The following is a 13,001-nucleotide window of genomic DNA, read 5'->3' as shown; positions in this document are numbered from 1 at the left end:
ACATTCAAACATCGACAACTCGGCGGAAGTGAATCTTCTTCTCATGGTCGTCGCGCTTGTCCTTCCTAGAGAAACCTTTCCTCCCTCTGTCACACCCTTGGAACCGACATAAGAACGTACGAACTCCCTCGTGTGCACCGCGGTGATGCCGCCGAAGATCGTAGATCCTCGCGAACCGCTTGCCGCAGCAGCGCTGACCGTACTTGTACGTGCAGACGAAGGTCGTACGCGTAATTGTCTCGCTTCGAAATGAAAGATTTGCATGCCTGTGGATTATTCCCGATTATTACCCAGAAGCTGATGGGGTCGAGTCGCAGCGAGGTTGGGCGTGTACACTTACACTTCCTTGGCGTCTGCACTGGATTGATTTCCTATTCCAGCATTCTCGGCTCTACTCTGCACGTCGGCTGTACTCGTGCTCGTGCTTGTGGCACCAGATGGAATTTTATACCCATGATGTGTCTGATCTACAATAAGATCGATGTCGGGAGTGCCCGTCCTGGGAATTGGTAGGTTTCCAGATGGATTTTGGTGCCTATGATGTGTCTGATCTTCATCAAGGTCGAAGTCGCTAATGCCAGTGCCGGGGGATAATAAATCTCCAGATGAGGTGATGGTGACCAAGGGACTGGACGTTGCACCACTCTCCCCCGCGGTATTGTTGGGGTCCAGGCGGGGGCAGGTTCTCAGACGTGGTACAACGTTGACCAGTTTGTCGGATGCAGCAGCAGTCGCTGCCGCGTATGAATCCATGGATGGCGGCGAACACGATTTAGCTAGAAGATTACTAAAATACTCGGAAGGGGATTTGCAATGCTAGATTTCATGCGCGTATTCGCACAGCCGTGTGCGGTGCCTTCAGGCAGAACTACGTATTCGCTGTCGATGATATCCATGTATACTTACCCCGTGCAAATTTGGGGACAAACCTCTTGGGAACTTCTTAAGATTGGTTGCAGATCCAGAGTCGAGGATCCAGAGTCGAGGATCCAGAGTTTTAGAGTTCAGAGTTCTTGTGGCTCAGATTATAGTCGAATGCATTAACATCAAGATTGAAATCCCCAATCCGAACGTGTCAGCCTTGGAGCGTGTTAGTAGAAGGGACAAATCAGATATACTAACGGCACGTCCGCCAGAACTGGTTCGCTATCATAGAGTGCAGAAGCTGGGTTCCCAAAAGCACCTTCCTCTACACCCAAAAGGCCAGATTCACTGCACGTTATATTAGCGACTATCTCCGATGCACAAGTGGGACGATGCAAAACGCCGTGAAAAAAACAACTAACCACATGAACGGATCAATTGGCGATAAAAACAATTGCGCTACGTCATCATCGAATGAAAGTTTCGGTATATCAACATTCGGGATCTGGTCGAACAGCACAAGGTCGGACAAGCCTGACCAGGTCTGCGGCATGTCAGCCATCCGCGACCGAATGCGACCCAAGAAATGTCTCCTACCGGCCAGTACATCTCTGTGGTCGTATCCGCTTCGGCCATCGGATGCATCTTGAGTTGAAAATCCATTTCCGAACCAACGAGTCGAAGAAGGCAATTTGAAAACTTTGAAGAGTGGAAGACGACAGCGTGGACAGGACCAGGCGAGGGTCACACATGCGTCTTTAATATCCGCAAGAGGCTGGAATTTGCCCTTTGCCCCTCCATCGCGGATGGGCTGATTCGTTCTGCTGCAAGCGACGCCCTTCGTGGCTGGCTTGTCGAGCTGACTACCTACTCACGCATGTATCTGACTGGCTGGCGGATAACGCGAATCACATTTCAGCCTCGCATTTCGTACTCAGTATGCCCAACAAGTTTCTCGGAACATCTGGCCCAGACCAATATAGGAAGCCTGTCGAACTTCGTTGTTGCAACATATATGCCATTAACCTGCCAGTATCAATTGAGAAGCGTCGCTTGCTGTGGAGCTTCAGATGATGAGGGAACTCGTCTCCTGAACATTGGACATCATTGCCTCCGACTACCCGGGTCAACTGACCTGACTAGGCTTTCCTGCATTTTGCGAAAGTCAATCGAGAGTCGAAGGCAGCGAGGGCGGATGCTGCTTGATCAAAGTCGCTCGACAATTGGCCGAGTTCCAGCCAAACGACGAAATCCCATGCAAGGTCTTTCCGATGCATCTCAAACCGGGAAAACCGCGATAAACATGGCGGAAACTGCACCGCACGGATTATTGGGCATGTCGTGGAACAGTGTGTGCAGCGATATCTTAGCTGGGGAATCATAAAAAGCATCGATACCCCGCAATTGCATCCCAGCAACACATTGCTGATCGAAAAATATACGCAATCTTAACATGGCGACAGTCAAATCTTGGATCGGGAGAGCGATTGTAGTGTATCTCTTGGCTGGGCTTGCGATTGCTACAGCGCCTTCGTTGAAACAACTGAGCCAACAGCTCTCAAAACAGGCGGAGGTATACCTTCCGGGATCAGAAGGCTTTGCAAATGCGACTTTACGCTGGAATGCTGCGGCTCTACCACATTTGGATATCATTGTCAAGGTCGAAACCGAGAGAGATGTCGAGCGCACGGTATGCATTGTCCGCCATTTGATGATACTTGGTACTGGTACTAATTGTGCAAGATACGATATGCAAACGCACATAAAAGACCATTTTTGGCCATCTCTGGAGGTCACGGTCAGACTCAGACTTTGAAGAACGTCAAGAGCGGAATAGGAATCTGGATGCGTGGAATGAATGATTTAAAAGTTGTCGATAGAGGTAGGGCAGCAGTCGTGGGTGGTGGCATCGAAAATGGAGAGGTCATCCGACGATTATGGGCCGAAGGCAAACAAACAAGTGAGTTCATTCCCCGCACCATGAAACCAGATGCTAATAGCTCCAAAGGCACCCCTGTGTGCGATTGTCCTGGATTCATTGCTCCCGTCCTTGGTGGCGGCCATGGTTGGCTCCAGGGAAGGTATGGGCTGCCTGCCGACCAGTTGATATCTGCACGATTGGTTCTCGCAAATGGGTCTGCCATCAGTGTGTCTGCCTCAGAGCATAAAGATCTATTCTGGGCCCTTCGAGGCGCGGGTCACAACTTCGGCATAGTGACCGAGTTGAAGATCAAGATTTACGACAGAACACCCGAGCAAGACCTTTGGAATGGCACTGGGTTCACCTTTACAAGTGACAAGATCCAGAGTGTTTTTGCTGTAGTGAATGGATGGATAGACGAGCCCAACCGACCTATAGAGCTCACGCACTATGGAGCATTCATCTTTAACCCACAGATCGATCCTGTAAAGGTATGTTACCTATCTTGGAAAAGAGGAGTTCGCACTCACACATCTAGGCGGTGTTCCTACTTTGGATCTTCTACCAAGGGACCTCCATCCCAGAAGCCTACACCAGCCCACTGTACAAACTCGGCCCAGCCAGCGTCACGTCTAAGATCACCGACCTAACCGAACTGAATACGCACACAGCTGGTGCATATGGCATGCCCGCTTGTGCGAAAGGCGGCTCCCGCCACATGTACCCAGTCTCCCTCAACAGATACCCTCTCGAGAACCTCGAGTACGCCCTAGACATCTTCTCCAGTCTACCTCCCGCGTACCACGGCTCTTTCGTCTTGCTGGAAGGCTACACCACCCACCGCGTGAAACAGATTCCGGCCGAAAGCACTGCCTTCGCCGACCGGAACAGCGAGATACTGGTAGACATCATCATCCTTTACGAAGCCAATTCGACACTCGATAGCACCGCTTATGAGTACGGTGAGAAGCTTCGCGAGGCGATTTGGCAAGGGTCAGGATATCCGTATTACGCCTATGTTAACTACGTTCACGGAGATGAAACTTTGGAATCTATTTATGGATATGAGCCTTGGAGGCTGCAGAAACTGAGGAAGTTGAAGAAGCAGTATGATCCATTTGGAAGGTTTAACTTTTATTCGCCGATCTCTTGAATAGTAATAGGAAACATCCAACGACTTTGATAGAGGAAAGGAGGTGTTGGATCTTCTCTTGAGTTTTGTGCCGCACGGTTTGTGGAATCTTGAATGTGAGAGATAAATAAAAAATTCACTCATATCATCCGACTTGCAAGCAATGAATACAAAGCACATTATACTCTAGCCTACAATGGGTACACTCCGAGTGGATAGCATCTGACTGCAGGTCCTGGCACAATTGGTAGATCTTGATGAGCTATGACCAACGTACCATCTGGTCTTCATCACCTCTATCACAGTCCGGGACATACCCACAGCTCGACCTTGCAACGTCGATCACAGCATCCCATATTGTTTACCAATCACGCGATCTACTGTCTGCCCTTTAGGTATATCAACATAGATGTACATTATCATGCACCGCCCGTTTCCTCGAACCTGCCACTTATAATACAACAGTCATGTTTCCGCTATTTTATCCACCCTTCTAAGTCTGACATGCGTGCCATTTAAAGAGCTGCCAACTACCACTCGTCAAGTTCACACATACCCGGCCAGGCGCCTCCGCAAAAAGTGCGCCTCGGCAGTGAGCGAGCAAGCGAACGGTTAAGCCGCCGCATCTAGCATCAGATATCTACCGGGATATAAATGAGATGGATCAACAGCAACTCGTTTCGCGCATATTATACGCCCTCGCTCCGTTTCGGCGCATTGTTTGGCCCCGCCGCCCCCCAACCTTCGTCCAACAGGGTCCAAGCCTCAATTCAATTTAGATTGTGCAAATACCGGAGCCGCCTTGGTTCGAGCTGTTTCCAGTTGGTGCTTTGCTGCGGACATACCAGGCGAGGGCAAAATACGTGGTTGAGGCCGGGGTTCGTCTTAATTGAGGAAGAATTGTCAAGATTGACAAGAGATGCTTATTGCGACTGCTGATCTCCTTTGGGGTAGGATTGCACTGTCGTGCTTCATGCGATGGGATGTTTGATGCAGGTAGAGTGAAATCCCTACTCTACCCCGGGAAGATCAATGGTATAAGTATCTGATGGAGTCGCTCGATTCGTAGCTCATCCAGCTCGTGCGTGCTCTTCGTTTCGATTCTGATACACCTTCGCTGCAAAACATCATGCAATTCATCTCTCGTTTGGCTGCCCTCGCGGCTGCTGTTCCGTTCCTGGCGCAAGCAGCACCCATCGTAAAGACAGAAAGCGTCGAAGGGAAATGGATCATCCAGCTTCGGCCGGACGTAGATGTTGCAACCATCGCAGCACATCACAACACGGTTCGAGAGATCCACGCCCGCAACATCCTCAACCGCCGCGACCTCACTGCTGCTGAGACCGGCGGCGTGGAGAACGAGTATGGATTCGGAAACTTCCACGGATACTCTGGAGGGTTCGATGCCGCGACCATCGAAGAGCTCAAGGGTCTACCTGAGGTGGGTGCTCTATTCTACTCCGGCTATTTGCGAGACCCTGCAGAACCACCCCAGATCAACAGCTAACCTGCTCATTCCCTATAGGTCCTCAATGTCGAGGCGGATTCTATCATGACCACTCTCGACCTAACGACCCGTAAGATATATTGCTCAGTTCGCGTCATAGTCCTGGTGTCACATACTGACTCGTCACACAGAGTCCAGCGCTCCCTGGGGACTCGGCAGCATCTCGTCTAAATCAGGAACCGCAAGTGACTACGTCTTCGATGAAAGTGCCGGCGAGGGCACCTACAGCTATGTCATCGACACTGGCATCCGGACAACCCACCAGGAGTTCGAGGGCCGCGCCTCATTCGGCTTCAACGCCGTCAACACTGTCGACACTGACAACGCCGGCCACGGAACGTACGTATCTTCTACTTACACTCCATAACTACCTCAGCATCATGCTAACATGCACGCAAAAAATCAGCCACGTCTCCGGCATAATCGGCGGCAAAACCTACGGCGTCGCCAAGAAAACCAACCTCATCGCCGTCAAGATCTTCGAAGGCAACTCGGGCACGACATCCACCGTCCTCAAGGGCTTCGACTGGGCCGTCAACGACGTCGTCAGCAAGTCCCGCCAATCCACCGGCGTCCTCAACCTCTCCCTCGGCGGCCCGGGCTCCACCGTCTGGGACCAAGCCATCACCGCCGCCTGGGCCCAGGGCGTCCTCGTCGTCGTCGCCGCTGGAAACGAAAACACGCTCGCGTCTACCCGCTCCCCGGCTCGCTCCCCTGAAACTATCTGCGTCGGGAATGTGCAGAGTAACCTTAAGAGGTACGGTGGGGGGAGTGGGTCGAACTACGGGCCTGCCGTTGACATCTTCGCTGCTGGTACGAACGTCATCAGTGCGTACCGCACGTCTGATAGTGCAACGACGAGCTTGACGGGCACTAGCATGGCGAGTCCGCATGTTGCGGGCTTGGTGTCGTATCTCAGGGGTATCGAGCCCGCGACTGCGGAGGTCATCAAGAAGAAGGTTCTTGATTTGGCGATTACGGGGCTGGTTACTGATTTGATGGAGAGTAAGGATCGCTTGGCGTATAATGGTAATGGGCGGTAGACAAGAAAGTGTGTAAGAGAGAGCGTAGAGGGAGATTATCCTCATCTGGAAGGGTTGTCCTTCTTTCGAGCCTCTGTGTTGCGACCGGATTTTGGATTACTTGATAGATATGATTGATATGAGATGATTTGTCATGACTACATTTATTTGGTGGTTGCGTGCATTTAGTGGGATATGTCCAATCTGATGTCGTGTGTATGTAAGTAAGGGTTCGGCAGTTAGTTAATATAAATCGGCAACAAGCTCAGAACAAGGGGACGACTCAAGGCACCCCACAAGTAAAATCAATCATAGTTTGTGTACATTCATGTCGTATTTGACAGGCATGTCTTTTGATGTTATCCCTGATTTGCACCCCGCAATGAAGATCCTAGTCGTAAAAACCAAGCAAAATAGCAGTGGTAAACTAATGTGGGGAAAAACGGTGAAGACGAAACGTCCCTAGACCATGATGTTTTTGTTCACTCCGCAGTCCAGAGCCCAGCACCTTGTTCCGCCCAGTCATCCCTGCCATCTTCACCTTTCTCCGCAACCTTCTTCGCGATAAGTTTCCGCGTAACCTTCACGTACTTTCCCGTCTCGGGGAACGGCTTCGACTTCCTAGTCACCACCTCCGTCGTGATGGGTTCTTTCTCCCACCATCCGGGTGTAGAAGCGGGCGTCACGTTCCAGTACCTCACTTTGCCATCGCCGTCGACGCTGAGATACTGATCCTCTTCGTCTCCTTCCGCCGGGAGGAAATAGAGGCCGTGCGAGGTGGAAGTTACGTGCGTACCCTTGGGACGCTGGAAGAGTTCCTTTCCGTTGGTCTGCGTATCCCATACGAGGTTCGTCCCGTCGGTGAGAGCGACGGCGATTTTGCGGCCCTCGGCGAGCCACTGCGATGACGAGGTGATGGGGGCTCTTCGCCAGGACGGATCTGCTCGCAATTCGAAGCGCTGGGTGATCCAGCCGTCTGGTGCGTTGTCGAAGGGGCTCCATACAATGACGCGATGGTTGTTGGTCAAGGCGACTTGCTGGCCGTCTGGGTGCCAGACGAGATTCCTGCACCAGGATTGGATGTCTTCGGGGAAGGTGGATATGAGTTCGCCGGTGGCGACGCGGAGGACCTTGACTGTTCGTCCCTGCTCGGAGCTCCAGACGATGAATTGCGAGGAGGGGGAGAATGCGCCCGTCCATGCTTGTTTGCCGGAGTGCCCTGCGACCCAGGTCAATGAGCCCGTGAGAGCGTCGTACATCCGTAGTGTGCCATCCCAGGAGATGCTGGCAATGCTTTTCCCATTTGGACTGAAACTGGACCATGTGATTGTGTCGGTATGGCCGTGGAGCCTGTAGACTTCTTTGCCGGCATCAGTGTCCCAGACGACGACTTGTGGAAGGTCGTCCATCTCGCGCGGTCCGCTCTGTGTGGTCCTGTTCTTCGTGTGGAAGAGCAAACGCGAGCCGTCTGGAGAGAATGGAAACGCTCCGAAAGTGGGCAGTCGAGCGTCACTGAACGAGGTATGATTGCGACGTCGGTGCTGCTTCGCGGCTTTGCTCAGGGCATCGGTGAATTCTGCGTGGAGGGACGACGATGAAATGAACGCTTCAGTCCACTCGTGGCTTGCAAGCTCCGGGGCGATGGCTTTCAATGCTTTCGTAGCGAACTCAGATGCATCGAGAGCCTCTTCCTCGACGAGCAAGCGACCGTGCCGGTCGAGATCCCAGAGCACCAACGTATTGTCGATGCCATTTCGATTTGCAACATCAGCGACGCTGCTGACCAGAGTGTATGCAGGCCGATGTTCATCTATCCCAAGTGTCTCATCCCCGTTCGAGACCTTGAGCTTCAATGTCGGTCGGAACGCAACGGTGCCTGTCCCTTCCAGCTCCTGTCGCAGTTCTCTGCTCGCAATGTCGTAGATGGCAATGCGTTCTTCGCTGCTGCTGATGGCTAGTAGCTTGCCATCACCACTAATTGCAGTAGATAGACTGCCATATGCGATATCTTTTCCCAGGAAATTCGCCGGATATTCGAAGTTGTCCTGTTCGTAGTTCCATATGCGAGGATGTCCGACTACCCAAAACGCATCGACGCCACCGATAGTGAATTCGTGCTCCGCTTCACGAGGGAGTTCGTAACTGTAAAATAATTAGCCTGTATCTTCAACGTGAAAATCAATGGAATTAAACTCCTACTCGTTTAGGAAATCAAGACGTGAAGGCATGATGAGGGATGTGTGGAGGTGCGAATGCAGGTGGCGATCGAGTTGTTAAAGTTGCTGCTGCCTGACCGATGATGTTTGTAGATCAAGCAAACTTGCACCCACGTGATGTTTCACCAGAACCAGGCAACGATAATTCCAGAGCCGTGGATGTTTACGGTATCAAACATGCAGATTAAGTTAGATTTCAAGCGGAGGTGAGGGGGGCATCACGGAGGAGTACAGATGATCATAAGTCGACTGGAGGTCGTGCTATGGAATACGTAATCAGTATGTCTGATACATAAAGAAGTGACTTTGCGTTACATGAAATCTACCTAGGTATCTTTGATGCAGTTTTCCTTACTGGTCGTTTTCTGTTTTCCTTCTCGCAACCAAGTCAATTAAGTGTTGGAATTGAAATTGGAATCCTGGTCGTCCAAGTATAATGAATTCTTGTAGCCGTTATCCTCAACCAACAGTCCTAACCACCCCATCCTCTCCTCTAACTTCTCCCTCCATCAGAATCTCATGTCCGTCACCCTCATATATGAACCTGGCAGCTACACTTCCCACGACTGCCACCAAAGCCAAACACCACCACGCCAACCCCACAACCCCCATATTCAGTCCCTTTCCATACGTCCAACCGAACATGATGGGGCCGAATGTCCCAGACAAACTTCCCACAGTCTGTGCAATTCCATGAACAGTGCCAAGTACCGAGGGATGGGGAGAGCTGTTGTTAATGAGGATGGCAGAGCTCGGGAGCGCGAATGTCCGAGCCAGCGTTTGAACAAAGAGCACGGAACAGATGGCTATCCAAATAAATGGGCCTGTTACCCCGGCAGGTGGGGAAGACCAGCTGGGAACTATACTGAGGAACGGGGTGAGAGCGTATGCGAGCGGGCAGAGGGCTAGGAAGATCTTATACGACCTAGCAGCGCCAAGTTTATGGGAGAGTCGCGGGTAGATGAAGAGCTGTAAGCTTATGCCGATGCATCCAAGAATGGAGAGGGCAAGCCCGATGCGTGGAGGTGGGAGCGCGAGTCCGCCGGTGAAATGGATAAGTCCGTGTGGTTTGAAGCCCGGAGGGTAGGGGTTCTTGGGATCATATCTAGGTGTGGAGAGGTAGGTGAACCAGAGGGAATTGAAAGTTCCGACGTGTATACTCATTACAGCGCGGGATACGAGATTGCCAGTCATATTTCTGGTCCAGATCCGCCTGAAGGGAAGGATGTTTCGAATTTTGGCCTTCTGGAAAGGGTTCGAAGTGGGATTCCCAGATACTGGCGTTTGCTGCAGTTCGGCATCTGCATCATCTTCGTCTGTTGGGATGGCAACATAACCCTCATCAGGAATATTTTGTCGCAGAATGTGTCGCCTTATCCAACGCCCAATGCGAAGTCCTGGATCGGGCTTGTGCTTTGTCAATTCGCTCGTTTCTTCTAGAAACAGCAGGACCATGAAAGAGGAAAAGAGGAGAAATGCGGCATTGACGACGGTCGGAAGTGCGTATGGCCATTTTGTCATCCAGTACACGCCGTCTTTACCACCAAGTGGAGAACCTGGGCCAAATACGGAGGGATAACTGCCCACGGGATCTGCCAGCAATCCGCCTAGCATTGTTCAGTTGATGTATCTCTCGAAAATGAAAGATGACTGCTTACCAAGGATCGGTCCAATAATTACCCCAATATTAAAAGTCATAGGTAAGAGCAAGAAGGCTCGTGATTGATACTTCTTCTCTACGACAATTTCGGAGACCATAGTTCGCATTGTGCCAATGTTTCCGTTCAGAGTGCCCCCAAGACATCGAAACACTACAGCCATAGGAAAGCTGTGTGAGAATCCAAACCCAAGCATGGAGAGCATTGTACCCAGGAGGCCAATGAAAATAACTCGCTTCCTGCCTCCATGGGGTGAGTCCGCGAACCGCCCCCAGAGGATGGCCGTCAGGAATTGCGCAGCAGGAAACGATGCATGAATAATTCCGACTTGGTACGCTATTGTCGATTCTGGAAGGCTTGGATCAAAAGATTGTAGCTGGTAGAAGATGTATGAACCGAGCGCAGTCTGCGTGAGAGGTTCAGATAGACGTGATAGTACAAGGACAGTGAGTTGGTCCTTTCGAGGTAGCGAGCTCCATGAAATGGGTTTGTCCTTCTCTTCAGCCTCGATTTGTTCGATTTCCTCAAGGTCTGCTTCCACCTCCAATTCGTGCAGGTTTGGATCTACTTCGAGATCAGGCAGCAGTTGACGGTGATCTTTTCGGCTTGATAGAGCGCCTGCTACATCGCCATTGCGTGCTGATGAACTGCTACCAGAGTCCTCATTCTCTATCGCAGTTGATTCGCTATTAGTTACGCTTTGCACTTGCGCGTTGTTTTCATCGATGTCTATCAACGGGCGAACATCGGACTTCCTGCTGGAGGATGACGAACTCCGCGAATCGCCATGCGAATTGTTGTGGTTCTCGGGCATCGAGTTGCGGAATAAAAAGAGCTTCAACTCGAGCTCTGTGATAGTACAATATACTGCGATCCAAGAGAGATTGCGTTTACGAGTGGCGAAAGAGATTGGATGTCAGATTTCCTCAAGTGCATCGGTACTTACAGAACCTCCGAGAGCGGGTGCGAGAGAGATTTTTGCATAGCCATTAACTATTCTTGCTAACGATCATTATCGGAGTTATTCCTGGAAGAAAGCATGCACGGTCAGTAGCCAAGATCATTCCCGTCCGACCAAAGTTGCCTAGGAGGATCAAACGCGACTCAGCCAAAACTTGCGTAATTGCATCCACGTGACGGTGTATACGAGACTGTGAGGCGGGAGGCCTGAATGTCGATTGACGTTACGAGTAGATTGTCAGCCTGTCAGACGTTGACGAGCGAGTATTTGATTGCAAAGTGGGACGTAAACAGAATCAACGGAAGATCCGATTTTCATGATATTTACATATTGTTTGTGTAACAAGATAACATCTCGGAGTATTCGACTCTACGAATTTAACTGGTGTGAGATCGCAATTCCATCAGAGCATTACTTTCTCCGCAGCCCAGAAAGCAAGTATAAGTATATATGCACCACGTGACAGCATTTGAGTTGAATCTCTATCATCCCAAAAAGGCAATTAATGTTCCCATAATCATCGATGACAGTACACGTTCGAGAACGCATATTGATGACGGCCACAACGAATCATGACGCAATTCCAAATTAGCTCTCACCGCGGGCGGGTGGCGTCCATGCTCGCAGAACAGCTCTCCCCCGCTCCGCCAATCAATCTGATAAAATAATATACACAGCCCTACCAACTACATCCATCAACCTCCCAATATCTCAAATCATTCAACTACCATACACCACGCGAATACATATATAACACCGCATCCTCAACCTCTTTATGCGCTTCCCAACCCTCCTACGAACATTCTACACCTTCACAACAACCAAAGCACCAGCAATCGCCTCGCGATCATCCCTCCAAAGCATCTCGCGCGTCCCGCACCACCGCAGCTCTCCAATCCTCCTACAGTCAATGCCCAACCTACCCTTCCTCGGAAACCTCTTCGGCTCGAGCTCGTCGCAAACCATGTCCGACAACACGAACTTCCCCGTCCAGAAGACCGAGGGCGAATGGCAGGCCATCCTGAGCCCTGGTACGTCCTCCATCCATCACCCACTTCCCCCTCCTCAAGTCTAATGACTACATGACAAACAAATAGCTAACATGCCGCGCAACGACAGAGCAATTCCGCATCCTCCGCAACAAAGGCACCGAAGCCCCCGGCTCAGGAACCTACAACAAGCACTACCCATCTACCGGCGTCTATACGTGCGTCGGATGCGCCGCGCCCTTGTACAAAGCGAACCACAAGTTCGATTCCGGGTGCGGGTGGCCTGCGTTCTGGGACGCGGTCCCCGGTGCCGTGGGCCAGAAGACGGATTCAAGTTTGGGAATGTCGCGCACGGAGATCGTGTGTAATAACTGCGGGGGACATCTGGGGCATATTTTCAAGGGGGAGCGGTTTGGGAATCCGAAGGATGAGAGGCATTGTGTTAATAGTGTCAGTATTAATTTCAGTGCTGGGGAGAAGAAGGAAGGGGAGTGACTAGATGATGGTGCGGGTGGTAGTGGTGGTGGGAGAAGTGGAGGGGGGAAGTTGTAGGATTATGTGTGTATGTGATGATGTCTTTGAGATGAATGATGATTGAATGAATGAGCACTGGGATGTCAGAGTTGGAGGTTGAGTCTCCTGAGTTTGGCAGAGTATATTTGTGTAAAACTGTTTATTATCGTCAACCTGAATTATCTATGGATTGTGTCTTTTGATTGATGAATGGGTAT

The 13,001-nt window shown here is 51.0% G+C and overlaps 7 protein-coding genes across 7 annotated transcripts; 5 read left to right on the top strand and 2 right to left on the bottom strand.

Moving 5' to 3' along the window:
• Window positions 1-82: 82 nt before the first annotated feature.
• On the top strand, window positions 83-1,010 carry BU24DRAFT_77048 (uncharacterized protein). Its single transcript, XM_033534619.1, has 2 exons — window positions 83-509; window positions 562-1,010. Exons 1-2 carry the CDS (start codon window positions 250-252, stop codon window positions 818-820), a joined length of 519 nt encoding a protein of 172 aa, XP_033377860.1. The 5' UTR covers window positions 83-249; the 3' UTR covers window positions 821-1,010.
• A 652-nt stretch (window positions 1,011-1,662) lies between these two features.
• Window positions 1,663-2,594, top strand: BU24DRAFT_76859 (uncharacterized protein). The gene has a single exon (XM_033534617.1). It carries the CDS (start codon window positions 1,742-1,744, stop codon window positions 2,246-2,248), a length of 507 nt encoding a protein of 168 aa, XP_033377859.1. The 5' UTR covers window positions 1,663-1,741; the 3' UTR covers window positions 2,249-2,594.
• BU24DRAFT_358140 (FAD-binding domain-containing protein) lies at window positions 2,318-3,938 on the top strand (the record flags this gene model as incomplete). The annotated part of the gene is made up of 4 exons (XM_033523985.1): window positions 2,318-2,554; window positions 2,608-2,824; window positions 2,873-3,276; window positions 3,324-3,938. 4 exons carry the CDS (start codon window positions 2,318-2,320, stop codon window positions 3,936-3,938), a joined length of 1,473 nt encoding a protein of 490 aa, XP_033377858.1.
• A 1,013-nt stretch (window positions 3,939-4,951) lies between these two features.
• BU24DRAFT_77162 (oryzin precursor) lies at window positions 4,952-6,698 on the top strand. The gene is made up of 4 exons (XM_033534621.1): window positions 4,952-5,358; window positions 5,443-5,494; window positions 5,556-5,763; window positions 5,831-6,698. The coding sequence occupies exons 1-4, from the start codon at window positions 5,047-5,049 to the stop codon at window positions 6,465-6,467; spliced, it is 1,209 nt and encodes a 402-aa protein (XP_033377857.1). The 5' UTR covers window positions 4,952-5,046; the 3' UTR covers window positions 6,468-6,698.
• Window positions 6,694-8,861, bottom strand: BU24DRAFT_428418 (WD40 repeat-like protein). Its single transcript, XM_033529477.1, has 2 exons — window positions 8,646-8,861; window positions 6,694-8,588 (listed from the first exon to the last, which is right to left on the bottom strand). The coding sequence occupies exons 1-2, from the start codon at window positions 8,672-8,674 to the stop codon at window positions 6,929-6,931; spliced, it is 1,689 nt and encodes a 562-aa protein (XP_033377856.1). The 5' UTR covers window positions 8,675-8,861; the 3' UTR covers window positions 6,694-6,928.
• A 62-nt stretch (window positions 8,862-8,923) lies between these two features.
• BU24DRAFT_497124 (MFS general substrate transporter) lies at window positions 8,924-11,577 on the bottom strand. Its single transcript, XM_033534243.1, has 2 exons — window positions 10,321-11,577; window positions 8,924-10,269 (listed from the first exon to the last, which is right to left on the bottom strand). Exons 1-2 carry the CDS (start codon window positions 11,132-11,134, stop codon window positions 9,122-9,124), a joined length of 1,962 nt encoding a protein of 653 aa, XP_033377855.1. The 5' UTR covers window positions 11,135-11,577; the 3' UTR covers window positions 8,924-9,121.
• A 614-nt stretch (window positions 11,578-12,191) lies between these two features.
• Window positions 12,192-12,765, top strand: BU24DRAFT_357890 (peptide methionine sulfoxide reductase msrA/msrB; the record flags this gene model as incomplete). The annotated part of the gene is made up of 2 exons (XM_033523972.1): window positions 12,192-12,312; window positions 12,401-12,765. 2 exons carry the CDS (start codon window positions 12,192-12,194, stop codon window positions 12,763-12,765), a joined length of 486 nt encoding a protein of 161 aa, XP_033377854.1.
• Between the last annotated feature and the right edge of the window lie 236 nt (window positions 12,766-13,001).

The sequence above is a fragment of the Aaosphaeria arxii genome (genome assembly GCF_010015735.1).
Source record: "Aaosphaeria arxii CBS 175.79 unplaced genomic scaffold BU24scaffold_13, whole genome shotgun sequence".
Classification (NCBI taxonomy): domain Eukaryota; kingdom Fungi; phylum Ascomycota; class Dothideomycetes; order Pleosporales; genus Aaosphaeria; species Aaosphaeria arxii.
Note: the sequence above shows the minus strand (reverse complement) of the source record. Positions and strands in the feature narration are given on the sequence as shown.

Coding starts and splice junctions, on each gene's coding strand:
- BU24DRAFT_77162 (XM_033534621.1), top strand. CDS start 5,047: ATGCAATTCATCTCTCGTTTGGCTGCCCTCGCGGCTGCTGTTCCGTTC. Junction 5,495..5,555: donor CACTCTCGACCTAACGACCC/GTAAGATATATT, acceptor CTCGTCACACAG/AGTCCAGCGCTCCCTGGGGA. Junction 5,764..5,830: donor GACAACGCCGGCCACGGAAC/GTACGTATCTTC, acceptor GCAAAAAATCAG/CCACGTCTCCGGCATAATCG.
- BU24DRAFT_77048 (XM_033534619.1), top strand. CDS start 250: ATGAAAGATTTGCATGCCTGTGGATTATTCCCGATTATTACCCAGAAG. Junction 510..561: donor AGTGCCCGTCCTGGGAATTG/GTAGGTTTCCAG, acceptor ATCTTCATCAAG/GTCGAAGTCGCTAATGCCAG.
- BU24DRAFT_76859 (XM_033534617.1), top strand. CDS start 1,742: ATGTATCTGACTGGCTGGCGGATAACGCGAATCACATTTCAGCCTCGC.
- BU24DRAFT_497124 (XM_033534243.1), bottom strand. CDS start 11,134: ATGCCCGAGAACCACAACAATTCGCATGGCGATTCGCGGAGTTCGTCA. Junction 10,270..10,320: donor AATTATTGGACCGATCCTTG/GTAAGCAGTCAT, acceptor GAACAATGCTAG/GCGGATTGCTGGCAGATCCC.
- BU24DRAFT_428418 (XM_033529477.1), bottom strand. CDS start 8,674: ATGCCTTCACGTCTTGATTTCCTAAACGA. Junction 8,589..8,645: donor CGTCTTGATTTCCTAAACGA/GTAGGAGTTTAA, acceptor ATTATTTTACAG/TTACGAACTCCCTCGTGAAG.